Source organism: Neodiprion lecontei, chromosome 3 (assembly GCF_021901455.1).
Source record: "Neodiprion lecontei isolate iyNeoLeco1 chromosome 3, iyNeoLeco1.1, whole genome shotgun sequence".
NCBI lineage: Eukaryota > Metazoa > Arthropoda > Insecta > Hymenoptera > Diprionidae > Neodiprion > Neodiprion lecontei.
The window spans coordinates 13831637-13851251 of record NC_060262.1 but is presented as its reverse complement, the minus strand read 5'-3'; the positions used below and the strand labels follow the sequence as shown (position 1 = coordinate 13851251).

At 36.8% G+C, this 19615-nt stretch overlaps 1 protein-coding gene across 1 annotated transcript in view; it reads right to left on the bottom strand.

Moving 5' to 3' along the window:
* LOC124293695 (glutamate receptor ionotropic, NMDA 2B) overlaps positions 1-19615 on the bottom strand; it is a 1867270-nt gene that overhangs the window by 477528 nt on the left and 1370127 nt on the right. The window contains exon 14 of the mRNA XM_046735718.1: positions 18385-18566. Coding sequence (XP_046591674.1) covers positions 18385-18566 — 182 coding nt within the window. The remainder of the gene's footprint in view (positions 1-18384; positions 18567-19615) is intronic.

The following is a 19615-nucleotide window of genomic DNA, read 5'->3' as shown; positions in this document are numbered from 1 at the left end:
AAAATAACTATTGGCATGCTATCATTGTGATCAAGCTTTCATATAGTGGTAGAGGAGCAGTACCAGTTCTGGATATAAACATCTACGTTACCGGTGAAGCTTCCCCTAGATTCAAACCCTTGGAAGTGACCCCCGCCCTTGTCAGACAAAATGCGCTGTACGTCAGCACCTTTACAATCGTTTTCATCAGCTGATTATTAATCGTCGGTAAATAAATCCTGCAAGTTACCATGATTTGACCCCTCATCGGATAAATCGCGCTCTTTATCGATAAAAAATTTCCTTCAAATTACCATAGTTCGACATAGCTCGTACCAAAAAGCTGCGCTCTATCTTACCATGTTCATCAAGCGGGATGGACAAACTGCATTGCCGAACGCAACCTTGAGCGTTCGACTGCAAATCCTCGAACGTGTCAAGTTGAGCTTTCAAAAGGTTCTCAAGGTTCCAGCTACAAGAAGATTTTCCGAAGGTCGAGAGGTACGATGTTGGGCGGCTTATGCTTTGACCCTGAATGAATTTAGGTTGATAAACAATTCTCGGAATCGTCCGACGAGTTTCGACTTGACGTTGAGCGGTCTGTCAGAGGATTTCGGTGCGATGTTGCATTCTGGAGAATTCCGTAGACGTTTTTTCTGTAGCTTATAAAGCTTCTAGAAATATCTGAAAGATTGTACGTTTTTGGTGGGCGAAATACATCTATAAGACTTGAAATTTCCCGCCAGAACGTCAGTCTTGCATCGATCATCCACCTGTCATTAAGAGAATCTAAAACAAAGCGAAATTACGAGAGCAAATTTATCTATTTTTAAACAATATTCATGAGTTAGAAGCAGTTATCAATCAAAAGTCGGAGCTGAACGTAGTGACAAAGAAGTTGAAATGTTTGAATTTGTCAAGAAATATAACAATAACAACACAAGATTCAAAAAATGGATTTCACTAAAATTAATAAAGTTGGAAGTATGAACGAATTTCTTCCAACCAAGGAATTAACCAACCTAGAAATCTTCAGAACCTATAAAGTAACAAACATCCAACGAGTACAAACCAGGTTTGGTCGTCGCGTCGTCACAGACTTGAGCAATGAGTGCAGTGTCTTCTTACCAGCACGGATCGTGCGACTACTGAACAAAGACGAGAACCAAATTCAAAATTTGCTAAAGGCGATGGAGGTTGAGTACTTTCTGTTGAAGTATCTGGGTGACCAATATGGTAAAATCAAATTCAAAGACTCGTCAACTCCTCGCGTAAGTTTGCACATCTGAACAATGAGTGTTGCGTCTTCTTACGAGCACCGATTATGCGATTACTGTACGAAGATGAGAACGAATTTCAAAACTTGGTACAAAAGACGGAGGAGTGGTTCCTGTTGCAGTATTTGGACGGCCACTACGGTGAGATTGAATTTAAGGATATACGTGAACTTTGGAATCAGTTTGTAACTAATCTATATTTTTCTTGTATACGAATCAATTATAATATCAATTGATAACCTATAACGAAAAATCATTACGTATATTTTCAAAGAAATGTATTTATTAAATATACATATATATTTCTACCAAACAACTACACACATTTTGAGTTTTTGTATGTATCTGAAACACACAAAACAAATAATGTGATTTTAGAAATTTGATGTATACCTAGAATCATGTAAGTTTTTATTGTGAAGAAACCAATTAATCGAATTCGTTATGAAAGTCATGAAACTCATGAACTGTTAAGATCCAATGAGCGAATCACGTAAAAAAAAAAATAATTTGTTCGCAAAATTTATGAAATATAACTTCATCTTTTACTTTTTGAAAAATCCAGTGTTTACTCTGATTTTGATTACGTTACTCTCTCTGACTAGCTGGGCTGACACTCCTGCCTCAAATATAAGTGTTATGTCCGGCGTATTGCTCGGGCGTACCTTTTGTGAAATCACAATATAACTAGGACTCTCAATACGTGAAGTGTTTTTCAAAATTCCCTTTCGACGCTGTAACGAAAGAAACAGCCATAACATTGAAATATCGTATTGCCCAAACCGACGAGTTCCACCCCTCCTGGCAAAAGCCACGTAGAGACTAGCAACGATCCCTAGTATAAGGTTCAACTTTGTTTCTTACCACTGGTACCAAGAACTGAGACAAGAGACTGCTGAATTAGCATCAGCAGTGCTCAGCCGACAAATATCTCTTTTTAAGTGAAAATTATCATCAATAATTAGGATAAACCACTAACTTTGGAACCACCAAATTAAAATAGATTATCTGTTAAGATGTGTGGATGAATGCGTGAGAATTATCGTAAGATACTTTTCGTCAACATCTTACACGTGTAAGCGACGGAATTGAGGATCGTCGGAACACTTTGGAAGAGCGCAAAGTAACACTGACCGTGTAGATTTTGGCACCAGGGGGTCGCCACCGCACTTCATTGGCTAATTACCGTTGGAACTTACTGCAACTGCAGCTCCTTGGACCCTCAGGTCCAAGTAGCCATGTCTTTCGTCTGTCAAGTCATGAAGTGCGTGGATGTCTACCCGGATCAGCCCGCTCGAGCAGGAGTAGCGTTGGAAAATCTTAGTTGTGACCGGCCTAAAGTCTTGCGCTAATTCGTCGAAACCGAGCATTCAGTTATTCTGTCAGCTGCAGAAGACTCACTATCTTCTACGTTCTAATCTTTACTGTTCTTTACTAAACCTTATCATTTCGCGATTAGACATTTTTATGCCATTCCATTTTCCTTAATTAAATCAAGTTCGGCCCTGATTCAAACAGGATCAGGTAATGTGTGAGAATTTTCGTCTCTTCAAGCACCAGTAAGAATATAATGTATAGGTGAAATGTTTACATCTGAAATTCTTTTGCTTCTGATGGGAAGCCCCGTAAGATAGGCAAAGCCATCTAATAACTGAAATGCGGATATGCATATCATTGTTTGTACGAGAAGAATATTGTTGAAAGTATGTAAATTCGAAAATTTAGTGATTTCGAAATATTAACGACGAAGCCAGGAATCGAACATGGCGTCTCGAGATGCCTAGCCGGAGCCTTACTCCACTAGACCACCTAGCCGCCCTGACTACTCTGTTGTCAGTAATTTCTCTCATTACCAGTGAGTTCGAATTTGTTTTCGTGTGCCCGGGTATATATGTGTTGAGAATTTTCGTCTCTTCAAACACCAGTTGGAATATAATGTGTAGGTGAAATGTTTACATCTGAAATTCTTTTGCTTCTGATGGGAAGCCCCGTAACACAAGCAAAGCCGTCTAATAACTGAAATGCGGATGTGCATATCATTGTTTTTACGAGAAAAATATTGTTGAAAGTATGTAAATTCGAAAATCGTAAGGCTCCGGCTAAGCATCTCTAGACGCCAGGTTTGATTCCTGGCTCCATCGTTAATTTTTCGAAATCAACAATTTTTCGAATTTATATCTTTCAACAATGAGCTTCTCGTAATTAATAATATGCACATCTGCATATCATTTATCAGACGGCTGTGCCCGTCTTATGTGGCTTCCCATCGTAAATAAGAATCCAAAATATAAACATTCATCACCTACATACATTCTTACATATAGTGCTTGAACAGACGTAGATTCTTATTCACACATACGCGGGCACACAAAAACAAATTCGAACTCACTGGTGATGTGAGAAATTAACGACAACAAAGTCAAGGCGGCTAGGTGGTCTAGTGGAGTAAGGCTCTGGCTAAGCATCTCTAGACGCCATGTTCGATTCCTGGCTCCGTCGTTAATTTTTCGATATCACCAAATTTTCGAATTTACATACTTTCAGAATCAGGTAATATTGAGTGCTTATAATAATAATCAGCTACATCATCATTTTTAATTAATAATCATTAGAATCATTTTCACAGTAAATATATATATATATATTGTAACGTGGCATTTTTACTGCGCGTTCCACACGGCTCCCCGAACTCTAGACGGACCCTAAACTTAGGGAGCCCGCGGAGCAGACCGCGGTTCATTTCGGAAAAGAGCGCCAGGACAACGGTCACGCGTCCGAGACTCTGAGAGGGGACCATGGTCGGTCTAGCGAATAAGACTTTTCAGGATTTTTGTTTATTTTTTTTGGGTGGCGAGTAAATGCGGCTTCAGACAGGGGATCGGCAGCAAATTCGAACGACGTTACTGGATGGCAATCGCGGCGGACCGCGACGAAAGGAGGGCCTCACACGAGGCTACGGAGAGAGCGTCAACGGAGAGGTCTGCCGCGAGGGAACCCAAGGCAGACGAGATTCCCGTTGGTGGCCGGCGAGCCGTAGCCCCCCCCCCCCCCCCCCCCCCCCCGTCGCCCAACTGACGACAGGTGCCCTCGCGAAGTCGTCACCACGTCACTGTCGAGCTACGGGGACCAGAGACTGGCCAGCCAATCAACACCCCGCGACAGCGGAATTCAACGATAGCGATACGATAGGCTGTAAGAGTTTCGTAACGAGAACCCCAATTAGATCAGGAGAATTTTGACTACGGATAGCGCCTATGTTCGGGGCATGTTCGAATTGCGGCTCCGATTTGCAGGACTCGCCACTTGAGTCCTAGCGACGTTACATAGTGGGTGGTGATAGTATCGAGTCAGAGTTGAGAAAAAAAAAAAAAAGGAGAATCGCGTGCAATGGCAGAAACTGGAGTCGGGGAATTTCTCGGGTGGCTACGGAGTGGTAAGCGCTTGTAATTCTTTGCGGGCATATTTCGAGCGCAAGTTAGATTGGCACACTGATAAACGGTCGGCCCACTTAATCTTGGAGTTAGAGTAGCGCTCGGATTTTGTTTGCCGATATCCTTGATAATGACCGCAGTCTGAGTTTTCGCGATAACGCGTAGAGTCAAGTTGATCCCTGTAAAGTCTCGCGTAGAGTCACGGTTTCGAGTGGGGAACAATTTCGGTTCGAAATTGAGTGTGGCCAAATTCCGCTGCACGGGGTCTCGTCGCGTCCGCGTAAGTAAAAAGGGTCACCTCTCGGGGGGTCGCGTGTTACTGTACGTAGATGCTCGGTTTAACGGGAAGGGTTGCGAACTTTGTGGAAATAGTGACTACGACTGGAGCTCGGATGCGTCATAATACGCTACACACCCGCACGATCAGAAAAAGCTTCCTAGAGTTATTAATTCGGTCGCGATTAGTGCGTCGAGTCACGTGTTTTTGGTTCAGTTTACGAATTCTTGTGCATCAGTAAGGTGGCGACTAGCGCCCGTAGAAATAAGACATCAACTAGGTTTAATCACGATTGCGATTAGCGCGTCGATTATGATCTCGATCACGTTTTTGTCTAGCGGTTTATGATTAAGTGACGATTAGCGTCATAGTCGAGGACGATCGCGATCAGCGCATCGAGTCAAAATCTTGTTTTTGGTTTTTGCGAGTTAGGGTATTATTAAGACGGCGACTAGCGCACGTAGGCCGTAGAGGTCTCCTAGATTTATTCATTTTTTTTTATTATTTTGTTTGTTCCTCCCTTCCTTGTTTCTTTTGGATTAAATTTAAGCATTTGTATTTGGAATCGCGAAGAACGACTTTCGCAGTAGTATTATTATTTTTTTTTTTATTTTTTTTTTGTATTAACGCTGACGAGAAATATATTATTGGAATTTTATAGTGATTTGGCCAAACCACGCGTTGGCTTACTTGTGTTGCATCTCTCTCTACCCAAAAATTACCCCTCCCCTCTCCGCGGTACTGAGCTATCGAGTATATGGTCGCGGTATTTCGCATTACCGATTTCGAGGCGTGTTAATCACGCCAGGCGCCCAACAAATTTCGCGATATTGTTTTAGGTCCAGGGTACATCGTGGACGCCGATTTATTGTGCACGAGGTAAGTTCTCGGTCATTTTCTCCGAGTGACCGAAGAGCGGGAAAAATCCACGTTACAATATATTAGACCAGTTCAAAAAAGTCGACCATTTTTTTTTCAAAACCCGCAGTGAAATATCTTCCTAGTCATGAAAATAGAAGCCTGTGCAAACGGGAGCTCTTAACATTAATATTGAAAGGTCGCTCATCGTAAATTTCTATTTTACATTTGAATAACATAGAAAAAAAAATTTTTTAACTTCAGAATTTTATAACTCATTTTTGAATGAGCATATCGGGATGAGCGATACATATTTTTAAAGGAAATTGAACGCTCTAATTAAAATGTCTTTTATGTTTTTTACGTAAGTTCACTCCTCTATTAGTTATTCGAGTTTAAAATTCAACATGTAATTAATTCAACATTTTTTCTTAAATTATGATATAATAATAAAACTTATCTTTGAAAGAAATTATTTTACAATTTCTAAATTGTATAGTTAAAAGCTTCAAGTTTAACACGATTATTTTCAATTTATAAAATTTACGATTTTCACTTTAACTATCAAAACCACGAACAATGAAATGCTAATAACAACAATTAAAAACCAATAACCCAACAATGACATCTTAATAAAAAGACGACACTTTAGGAACAGTCCTTTTTCTTTTACTGAAATAAAAATATCAAATTTTAAGGTATCATTTTGTCAAATATTTTTACTCAAACAACTTTTTTTTTTATAAATTACAGTAAAAAAGTCGTTCTAAAATAAATTGATGACTATTTCAATGTTTTTTTATTAAAATTTGGAAAACGTCGACGATGTTCTTGTACAACTTGTAGAAGATATTTGAGTTGCTCCTCATTTTTCGTTAAACAATTATTGTAATCTTCTATTAATGCAATACCCCGTTCTGCTACATCATTAATGAAAAATTCTAGGTTTTCTTCATAACTTTCATTCTTGGACCATATTCTTACGTCAACATCAAGGAAATCATAGGGTAATTCAAATATTTGAAAGAGCGTCAAAGATTTCGTTGAAACAAATGCACTTCAGTCTTTTTCTAAAAATGATTCCAAATTCTTTCCTTCAGCAACATATCGCTTGTCTTTGATCAGTTTACTCTCCAGATTTTGAAGCATACCTACGCACATTTTTTTTTTATTTCATCAGAAACGTTATTGTCGAACAATGCGAGAGGAGCTAATTCCTCGTTCAAATACCACGTATGATCACTTATTTTCTTTAACGCTTTTTGTGAAACTAATTGATTAATATTTTTGTAATGAAGTAACTTTTTTAACATTTCTAAATCATTGTTAGGAGCTTGGATCGCTAAAGAATATGTAAACCATACTCTAATATAAACTAAAATCACAAAAATACAGACATGACGTAAATTATTAATTTCTTGTTTCGAAAGGGGAAACTGATTTCTGAAAATGAAAATTTTCAAACTGTATATAGCTTTAGTCATCCATCGTGCATGATGCATTGCTCCTGGGCGCTTAAAATTATTCGTGCGTTCTGGTAGACCATCAAGAAAAATTAAAGCTAATTCTAGTAGATCTTTGTAGTCATTTCTTGGCTGACATACCTATGAAAGAATAGTTAGCATTAATTGAAATTCATCGGTGTAGATATCAAATGATTTGAGTGTAAATATTTAAAACATACCGCTAACTGATTATTAATAAACATAACCATTTCGATCCTTTCTGCTTTCACAGCATCGTTTACAAGTTCGTCTTTTATACCAGTTTCATAATTAGATTCGTCAATTTGGTCTCAGAAAGATCGCCCAAAAATTGAAACATTAGGACCTGAAGTTACGGGCCAGTACACTTCAAAAACACCTCTTAAAACAATTTCAAAAAATGTGATGACGGCAAGGCAACCATATTAATTTTCTATTGAGTTTTTTTTCAATTAATGCAGCAATGCCACCATGTATGCCTGTAAGTGAAACGTGAATTTATAGATAAAGCCAAAATATGGGATAAAAAAAGAATCGTGCATGAATTAAGTTGAAAATTGAATGAAAATAAGATTTTAGCTTAGATGAAATAAAGTTGCTAAAAAAGTAAATGAAGTAATGCGAATTTGAAACCAAAATTCTAGCAGGGATGTTATGCGACAGGAAAAAAAAATTTCTACATGAAATTAAAAAACATTATGACTATTAATTTATTGTAAATAATGTAAGTGAGCAAATAAAAGAAATCGTACCAGAATTAACTGCTGTAGTGTCGAAACACATTGCTTTAATATAATGCGTAACGTTACACTTGTTTAACGTGTTTAAAATAGCTACAGAATGGTTTTCTGCGGATCCGTTAAAAATTTTCGGTACGCCAAGAAGCTGCCTTACTTTCATACAAGATAATAATATTGCGATTCTATCGACAGAATTTGAATCGACAATATCAGTTAAAATTTTGCCATCCCAATGGATAATGTAGCGGTCTTCAATTTTCAATTCATCCTTTAAGTCTTCTGTGATAGATTGTCTGTACATAATACGGGCTCGATGGATTGTGCTACAGCTCAGATTTAGTGTTTCAATATTTATCCCTACGCTTTTATAAGCAGCAGTCAAAACATAAGTAAAGTTCCCGTTACTGATATTTGCTCGATCGAGAGCAGATGCAAGTTCAGCATTCATGACGTCAATTTTGGGAAGCGCATTTTGCTTCTTCGGTGAAACTTGGTACTCAGAAGTATTTTCTGACCGTTGACTATTACTAGTTGTTTTTTCGGTGCCAGTTGTAGATTGATTCCGTGAAAGGACATTATTACCCAGATAGCTATTACTACTACTAGCCGTAGGTTGGTTGAGATCTGGAAGGATAATTAATTAATCAAGGTTTCAAATCAAAATCAAAATCTCAAGATCGAAAAACTTTATCCGAAAATGAAAATAATTCTTGATATGAAAGATAAATTTAATAATTACCATCAACATCGATTTCCATTGTGGTTTCATCTATTTATTTGTTTGAAACACTGGCATCAATAAATCCATATCGTTTATCTGATCTTTGACCAGCTAAAAACAGTTCTTTATTTTCATCAAGTTTTTGCATGAAATTTGACTGAGCGATATCAAATAATTTCCCAGATTTTTCCTCGAACAATGACTCTGATTTCTTCTGCGTAGGAGACTTTTTTCGTTGCTGATTTTCCTTCAATTCTAACCAAGTATTGAATAATTTCAGCATTTTTTTAACACGTTAAGCGCCACGCGTATTTCTAAGACAATCCCGTTCAGGCCACGCGCGCCGCTGTCAGCCACCGATGGGTGACGCGGCCTAAACGGAAAGTCTAGTGTCGGCCACCGATGGCTGACGCGGCCTAAACGGAAAGTCTAGTGTCAGCCACCGATGGCTGACATGGCGCTCAACGTGTTAATTGCATTACAACTTTTAGAAATTGTGAGTCCCGCTTCTAACCATTTTTCTTCAACTTTTTCACAGTAACACAAGCACTCTTTTTTAAAGTCAATTTATTCAGTTTATGCTGATACAAAAATACGGACATAACCTCTCCATTTGTGGGTAGCTTACGTCCAATGAAATTTTCATTCATTTCACCAATTAAATATACATTTTTTTCCATTATTCATAATAAAATAATACAATTTTTAAAAAGCACAATATCTACAAATTATTATACATCAAAATCGCAATTATAACAAACAGCTAGGAACCAGAACAATAATTGAGCAACAGTACCGAAAAAATAAGTTGATACTGCGGCGCATCTCTATTTTAACGGTAAAAAAGTGCACTACATTTCCTATAAACCACAGTTGGTCATTTTTCCTGAAAATTATGTATATACAATTCAAATTTTTTTTAAACTTCAAAAAGAGAATTAATTTCAAATTTTTCAAATTGGAAACTCATTTATTCTTAATAGTAGAATAATAGAGATCTACTTTGTCAACAACGTAGAACTTGATAATTCGATATTTTAGGTCAAATTTTTTTTTTTTAATAAAAATTATAAAATATTTAAGAAAAATTAGGAAAAAAACGTTAAATTGATAACATGTTGAATTTTAAACTTGAATAACTATTAGAGGAGTGAACTTACGAAAAAAACATAAGAGACATTTTATTTAGAGCGTTCAATTTCCTTTAAAAATATGTATCGCTCATCCCGATATGCTCATTCAAAAATGAGTTATGAAATTCCAAAGTAAAAAAAAAAATTTTTCCATGTTATTCAAACGTAAAATAGAAATTCACGATGAGCGACCTTTCAATATTAATATTAAGAGCTCCCGTTTTCACAGGCTTCTTTTTTCATGACTAGGAACATATTTCACTGCGGGTTTGGAAAAAAAAAATGGTCGATTTTTTTGAACTGGTCTAATATATATATATTCATATGATATATATACATATATATATTCGATTTTTTTTGAACTGGTCTAATATATATATACATGTATATGTCGGAGTATCACAAATCTCGTTTAATAATTCCATTTTAAAATGTATTTAGTGGATAAGAGGATATGTCTTTTGAAATTAAACTCTCTATGAGTCCACCGTATCAAGCGTCAAGCGTTATTAGCAAGCTATGAGTATAGCTGAATAACGGAATCTTAGCAACAAACAAATGGTTTGTTTATAACAACGCTTGGATGAGATCGACAGTCACGGGTTAGCTAGAGAGCATACCAGACGTGTCAGGATCGTCACGCTAAATATGAATAATCAACGCCCTGAAGAACACTTTACATCCTCTCCGCCTCACCGAGGCTTTACGTCGACATATATATATATATATATATATATATATATATATATATATATATATATATATATATATATATAAATAATACATAACAAAAAATTTAATTCAAAAGTACATAACAAAGGGAGCTTTCATGATTTTTTTCAAATGTTTTCGTCGAACCCTTTCGAAGATACAGTAGATCGAATATTGCAAGATTTGCAATTCTTGACTTTAGACATTAAAAATATCAACCCCTTGTAAAATTTCTAAAAATTGATGAAATTACGGTTTTTGTGTCAAAAATCTCAGCTTTCTAAAAAAAAAATGTCCAATTTCCTCCAGTGTCAGGAAAACCCTGAAAAATGAGGTCGAAAACTAAAAAACGCTTTTTCTACCAATGTATCATTTGTTATTTTTTTTAAATATTTTTTTTCGAAAAGTTCTGACTATTTTACATGGAAATCGTATTCTTTTATTTTGGGATTATCTAAAAATAAACCATAGAAAAATAAAGTTAAAAGTTCTGTGATGAATTGCCGATCTGTATTATGATGCCGTCACGGTCGTCGCACGATAACTATCAACAAAAATTCCAGAATGTTTCGAAGATATGTTATTTTTCGTATGGAGCACCACAACAGTTCAAGAACAAATCGGCATCCATCAATTTGTGCTACCACGTAAATGGTTTTGGGCTAGAGGCTAAATGGCATTTCATTGTTACATCCCATTGTAAAGGACCATGTGATGGGTTAGCAGGCCCGATCAAACGTCTCACTGCAAGGGTATCTCCTCAAATGGGCACGAGAAACGAAATTTTATCATCCTTGGCATTGTATGACTGGGCACGTGAGTCATTCAAAAACGTTGATTTCACTTTCATTTCAAATGAGAAATACGAAGTACGCGCAGCCCAGCTAAATTCAAGATTTGCAAATGCTGTAGCTGTAAAAAAGACGCAATCCATGCATTGTATTATCCCTGATGCCGAGAATCATGGTTCTGCTACTGTAAGAAATGTTACTATGTCATTAGTGACAAAAAGAGTTCAAATAATAAAGATTTGACCCTTGTCATAACTCTTTTGTGAAATAATTTTTATTTCGTACCCACTTCACACTTTGAACATATATATTTACTATATAATCGCTAAATATCATGTTTTGTACAGACATTTTCAAACTTCATTAGATAGTTCGTGCGACGACCGTGACAGCAGCACAATACAGATCGGCAATTCATCACAGAACTTTCAACTTTATTTTGCTATGGTTTATTTTTAAATAATCCCGAAATAAAAAAATACATCATCCATGTAAAAAAGTCTGAACTTTTCGAAAAAAATATTTTAAAAAATATAAAAAATGATACGTTGGTAGAAAAAGCGGTTTTTAGTTTTCGACCTCATTTTCAGGGTTTTCCCGACACTGGAGGATATTGAAAATATTTTTTTCAGAAAGCTGAGACCTTTTTACATAAAAATCATAATTTCATTTATTTTTAAAAATTTTACAAGGGGTTGATATTTTTAATATGTAAAGTCAAGAATTGCAAATCTTGCAATTTTCGATCTACTGTACCTTCGAAAGGGTGGGACGAAAAAATTTGAAAAAAATCATGAGAGTTCTCTTTGTTATGTGATTTTCAATAAAATTTTTTGTTATGTAAAGTTCAGACTCCCCGGCACAACTTCACTCAATAATTGGTGGAATGACCCATATATATATACCGTGATTGAACCATGTTTAGTCGAAATCCGGTCAGTTTTGTAATTTGTTTATTTGATTAAAGAACATGTTTCCGACGTTTCGGCCGGGCCCCGCCGACCATCTTCAGGCTATAATATATTATAGAAATATTTAAGAGGACATGCATTCTAATTCATCTTACAGAAACTATGTTAGTAAGAATAGTTACTGTTTTGCCTTATCGTTAATTGAAACTAATCTATATGTCACATGGTGAGGTGACGTTTTGAGTTTATGTGTGAACTAATTTGCGGTTAAACATACATAGTACGAATTTTAAGTTAAATTTACAACATTTAGCGATTAAAGGGTAAATAACGTGAGTGAGTTTTGAATTAATTAAGCAGAGATCGAACAAAATGTAGACGGATTACTCACAAAATTGACAACCAGTGCCTGCTTGGGTGTTATCAGTACGGCATTTTGGACGGAAGTGATTATTAGCGGAACTCGATCAACGACCTATGGTAATGAGGTGTGATATTGATCTGTGTTCGGAAAGTATGGATTTGAAACTGATTCAACGTAATCATGGCGCCAATTTTTGAAACTAGAGAATGTTAGACTACAGATGACTAAGTTGTTGAATATCTGTGCGCTTATTCATACTTTTGTTCTTATAAATTTGGTTCATTTCATTAATGCTACGCTTATACCCATGTGGTTCTGTAGCAAAAGTTATAGAGTTATTGAAATCGAAATGATGTCCCAGATTTAAAGTGTGTGCAGCTAGAGCGCATCTATCTGTTTCATGGCATTTGATGTTTGAACGATGACCATAAATTTTATTCTTCAAATGTTATGACGTCTGTCCAATATAACTTTTGCTACAGTCCATACATTGTATTTTATAAACAGAGTTGATTTTATCCAGGTTAGGAGTTACAGATTTCAACTGAGAAAATGAACCTTTGGTAGTATCATCAATTCTAAAGGTAATATCGATGCCCTCAATTTTCAAAACTTTTTTAATTTGGCTGGACAGACCTTCAATGTATGGTATAGAAATGGTGTTTTTGTGTTTGTCATTATCATTTTTTGGATTGTTAGAGTTTGTTTTCCAATCGATAGAGTTGTACATTTTATCTACTGTATACTTTTTTATATTATTAATGAATTTTAGAGGGTAGCCATTCGCAGTAAGACTTGTTTCAACGAGTTTTAGATTTTTTTTGAGAAATTGAGGATTAGATATTTTAAGACAACGATCAAACAAAGCTATGGCTACAGATTTTTTATGTTTGATAGGATAATCTGAAAGAAAACGAATATACCTCTCACACCAAGTTTGTTTGTGGTGCCAATCTAAAATTACTATGTTGTTTTGGTTCATAACCCAAGTGTCCATAAAACTGATTTTTCCATCTTTTTTCATCTCAACAGTGAACTGTATGCGAGTGTGAAAGTTGTTAAATTTGTTTAGAAGGAGTTCTACGTTATTCTTATGTACACAAGTTATAATATCATCCACGTAGCGGTAGTAGAAAGAGAGACTGAAAGGAAGCTGTGAGATAATTTTTTGTTCAAAATGTTCCAGTACTAAATTTGCTACAACTGAGCTAATTGGCGAGCCCATCGCTACATCGAAAATTTCTTTGTAAAATTTTTCTTGGTAGGAGAAATAACATGAGTCTAGACATAGTTTTGTGGCTGCCGGAAATTCCTTTTTGCTGATGTTAGTGTGTGATTTCAATCTAGGCCAATTTTTGCTAATTATAGACATTGCTAGTTTTGTTGGAATATTAGTAAAGAGTGATTTGACATCTAAGGAGATCAGTAGGTGTTCTTTAGGTATTGGTGTATCTCTGATTTTTTTTACAAAGGACCATGTGTCCTTTATGTGATAGTCTGATTTCCCTGCGATGTTAGAAAGTACACTAGAACAAAATCTGGAAATTTTATAAGTGAGTGAATTGATATTGCAAACAATTGATCTGAGAGGTACATTGATTTTGTGTATTTTCGGTAGAAAATATATCTTAGGAGGCAGAGAATTGTGTTTTGAGATTTTTAGCCGCGTTTAGGTCTATAAATTTTTTCTGTTGCAATAGGTTTATCATATCATTGGATTGTTTTTGTATCTTATTGGTGGGATCACGAGAGATAAGCGTGTATGTACTGGAATCATTCAGAATATGTTGGCATTTTTGTTCGAAATCCGTCTTGTCCATAACGACTGTTATATTTCCTTTGTCGGCGTTTGTGACAACCAGGTTATTATGTTGTTTCAAAAATTCTTTTGTTTGTCTTACTTTAGACGTTTTTTGAAAATATGATTCATGAGAATTTTCATTGATTCTGTTTCCAATAAGTTTGCTGATGTTAGATCTAACCTTATGAGAAATCCGTCTACATTTTGTTCGATCTCTGCTTAATTCAAAACTTGCTCATGTTATTGACCCTTTAATGGCTAAATATTGCAAATTTAACTTATAATTCGTACTATGTACGTTTGACCGCAAATTAGTTCACACATAACCTCCAAACGTCACCTCACCATGTGACATATAGATCAGTTTCAATTAACGGTAACGCAAAACAGTAACTATTCTTACTAACATAGTTTCCGTAAGATGAATTAGAATGTCCTCTTAAACATTTTTATAATGAATTGTAGCTTGAAGATGGTCGGCGGGGACCGGCCGAAACGTCGAAAACATGTTCTTTAATCAAATGAACAAATTACAAAACTGACCGGTTTTTGACGAAACATGGTTCAATCTACTTCCTTGGTCACGAATACATCGCAAATATATACCGTGAGTGAACCAAATTGATTTTTTCAAACAATAGCTTTCGATAGTAGAGTATCATTTGAAATTCACAAAGCTAAGTGCCCGACGTTCATCATCGTTTGGATTCATCAACCTTTTCGATCTCAAGGTGAGGCTCTGCCCAGAATTCTACGGACACCGACCTACACGACCGACGACTCTGAATCTCGCCGAACTTCGCATCTAAGGATAAGTTAAGTCGAGTAGTCTTCTTTAACATCATTCCAAATTTTGCATAACGTCTTATTTGACAAAAACGAGTGGCAAGCCTCACTAGCCACTGTAAAACGATCAGTATTGTTTTCTGAGAATATCAATATAAACTTTCACATAGAGTTCCATAGGAAAATTGAGCAAGATAGAATTGGCGCCTAGCTGCAGATGGTTATATGCAGATGGAACCTTGGTTGTTAGGAGAGACACTCTCCTGTCTTCATGTCAGCCCCCCAAACCATATTTTTGCAGGCTCAAATCAGAGCTAAGTAACGCATATAATTCTGCGGATCGACTGACTCATAGCGTTAGGATTGGACTTTTAACATAAGTTACATTCAATCTAAAAAAAGAGATACCATATAATAATAACCGACCAGAAGTAGAAATAATAGTCGTTTAGGATAGATGTCTTTAACAAGCATTATGTTTAGTTATATATTATCCATATATTATTGAAATAACCCTACGTTTTAAAAGAAGCGTAAACGGTTGAATTCAACTAGTTCTACAGCTTCTCTGTATTTGAAGATGAATTCGTCCGGCGACGTTATCTATGTTTAAATTCAGACACTTTATGATTATACCTTCTTTGGTTTTTTTTCTATACCATTCATTCATTTCATAATAATCGTTTGAAGAATATACGTTATTTTCTACCAATCAAAATCATATTCAACCATTCATTTTGAACGATAACCTATCCCATTTTATTATAAATTCGCCTCATCCATTTAAACAACTCTCACAGACCTGTATAGGACTAGGCAATAACGTACCCACATTACCGGCTTATCAAGAGGTAAGTCTCTTTTAGTTTTAATTTTTATCATTGTCGTCACGTGGGAGTATCTTTGATTATTCGTAATCATTGAACACCACCGCTCTGCACACGTCCACCCCCACGTAACATAAGTATATCATTTCTGTTCTCATCCCTAAATGCGGTTATGGCAAGCTGAACGGCTTTCACCAAGAAATCATGAGTTAACCGAGTTGCCCAATTACGGGGTACCCTGATGTTAGACATTATGTATACGTAATCCTGATAGGATACATATATATATAGGGTGGTCCATTGAACTCTTTCATCTCAAATAACTTGGTTTTGACCTTCAGATGACATTTACTTCCAAAACTCATTTTCCCCCTTCAAATGCAACAACTTTTTCATACGACACTTTTGGCACAATCGATAATAACCAAGTTATTTGAGATGAAAAAGTTAAATGGACCATCCTGTATTCATTCACACACACCTAGAACGCTCTACGTACGGTCGAGAAATCCCTTCCGATGCATGTATTGAAACGTTTCGAGTTCTGTCACGGTCGCCAATGAAACGTTTCGCGTCCTGTTACGGTCGCCAATGAAACGATTTGAATTTATTTATCCGGGGAATACCTCGGGGATTTCATAAGTAATATGAAAGATAGCGCTGTGGTTTTGCACATACTCGAATATCGTAATAGTTTTAAGAATTTCCTGTCTCGTGATCGGAACGGCAGGATTCGGTCTCTGGACACGGAAGGAAAGTTGAAAATCATTACTTGTTAATTCTTCGGTGACCTCCTGGAAGAGGTTGCTAGAGTTTGACCATTTTAAGTAGGTTTTCGAAAAAGCCTCAGAAGTCGTTTCATCACTCTCATGTCCTATGGCACGAGTGGAATAAACCCATCATCACAGGCCTTACGAACGGTTGAGGGTCAAACTTGTTCTGTGGTTGTAAGGCAATCCACAGAATAATCGCAACGAGCGATTTACTCGTGACGCGAGAAATTTGTTTCCTGAGAAGAAATCTATGAGTATTGATTATGTTACATCCCCAAGAAGTGGGGTTTCTGACAGGAAAGAATGTCGTGAATTTGATTTCCTTATAGTGTTAAGAAATATTGTTGAGAGGTAGGAAGGAATTGGTTTTTCTTCTTTGGTTTGATAATATTTGTTTTGCGCACTGCAAGACAGAATATTGTTGACGAGATAGCGTGGTGGTCAGAAGGACGGTGTATAACGATGGAAAATCGTCATCAACAAGTTATTATTTGATATTAACATTGATTTGTTTTGCAGACGGCAAGACAGAATATTGTTGACGCGATAGCATGGTGGTCAGAAGGACAGTGTGTGACGATGGGAAATCGTCATTGACAAGTTATTATTTGGTATTGACATTGATTTGTTTTGCAGACGGCAAGACAGAATATCGTTGATGTCATAGAGTGGTGGTCAGAAGGACGAGAATTCTACGCAATTATGCCTTCGCCCATATCAAGACATCCTGTCGCAGTGCAGGAGGCTTTTTATAGGTTCATGGGCCCTACCTATGGGTCAGAGGATTCTGCGACGATCACCGTATCTGAGTTTAGACGTCAGACGCAATGCTGGGATTAGTTCAGATACGGCTCCCTAGTACCTGACGACTTTTATTAAAAGAGACGAAAATCGTTAAGTGTGTTGAATCCCTTCTTCGATTCAGAGTGGTGTTCGAGGGCTCTCGCAGTGATGAGTCCACGTCGTGGGATCGTGAGTTGTATCGACTGCTGGTCCCTCAATGGGATGTGGTGCTCCGCGAAACAGATATGCGGATGTGTCCTGAGTCGGACGAATTAGTGATCTACTCGGCCTGTTATTCGATAGCTGATGAATGGACAAATAGATGTCGAACCACGCTTGTCCCTGACTTTTATACCTGCTAGTCGTCCAGTTTCACAGGTTTCGGGAATAGTGATTGGCCGTGCCCCTTGAAGAGGGAGCATGGTAAATCGCGTGATTTGATTGGTTTACTGGTACATGGCGGGGTTTACCGAGTGTGTCGCGAGTTTTTGGGCTTGTCATTGTTAAGCATAATATTGGAAACTCGAGTTGACCATCAGGTACCGGCACGCCGCCGAGGCGTCCCGTCACAGTATAAGTCAGATAATGAAGTCAAAATTACTCTTATACACTTGAAATATTGATCATTTTCAATGAACTGTACGTCGTCAAAGTACTGACTGACGAATACTTGGCGTCGTTTCATATTAATTTATGTGAATTAGAATATCGTTATTTATCATACTCTCTTCAATTACCGTTTTCTCTGTAGTCCAGGAGCCTTTTGTTGAACATTTGTACATATTTTGAGTTCCTTGGAAAAGCGATGCCGTATCCTGTCATGGCATACCAGGAACCGACGGTGAGAAGTCTACAATCTTCATCCTGTGCTACCAGATAGTCAAGTACGGTTCCATCGTAGATAAAGGCATCCATGTCTCTGCAAAAATCAAATTAATCTGAATTCCATTACGATAGTAGAAGAAAATCCGAAGCATGAATTCTGTTATCTTAGGTGTGGCCTCGAACATTTGTGTGTTAGTAGGGAATGTTATTCATTAACTCACATCCTTGATAGACATGTTTTCGAAAAATTTAAAACTCGTGAGAACTTCATCATATTCAATTTTGAACTCAGAGCATATTAAACTCCATTTTTTTATTTTTATATATTTGCAACTGGATGAAGTGAAATTGTTCACCTTTCACAAACGTCTGAAAATTTCGAATGCCATTCAAGTCATCAAAGAGTTCTAGACGTTAGAAGATACTAATTATATTGAAACTGATGGTAAACGCATCCTGCCGATTTCGACAAAATATTCCCGTGGCGTTATCCGCGTGACAAGTGAAAATTTTCACCAAGGAATCTGAGGTAATGCTCAGAGAAACTTAACCATCCAATTGGGTGTAAGATTACAGGAATAGAAAAAATTAAGCAGGAGCAAAATTTTCATTCACCATTAGTATCCAATTTCGTGAACGAGCTGGAAGAATGTACCCATATTTCCAACACGAAAAAGTGTCGTTTGCGTATCAAAACAATTGCATCAATTAGCTGGTAGATATTTCCTCTACAGACCTGCCGATCTGACTTATGGTCGAATCAGATAATATAAGCTTCGGATTCCTCCATTATGAACCATACCTGCCCTGCTGTACTAAAGATATCCACTCTACTGACGATTGGTTCAGCGACCGTGTCAGCTCTGCCGTAATGATGACTCTTTCATTACCAGTTGTTACTTAACCGTCCGTGCCCGTTAGGCTTTATTGCCAATTAATTTTGAATCGTTTTTGATGTTGCAACTAGATGTTGTTTCTTTAGGTGACTGATCACCCGTCAAAAGTCAGATTGCCTTACCATTTATTTGGATTTTCACTGCTAGAAGGCTACTCTGTTGTTGTTCATCAATACTGATCAACTGCTCTGCTGCACCTTATTGTCCGTGTCTGCTCTGTCTTAACCTATCAATATTCGATGATGAG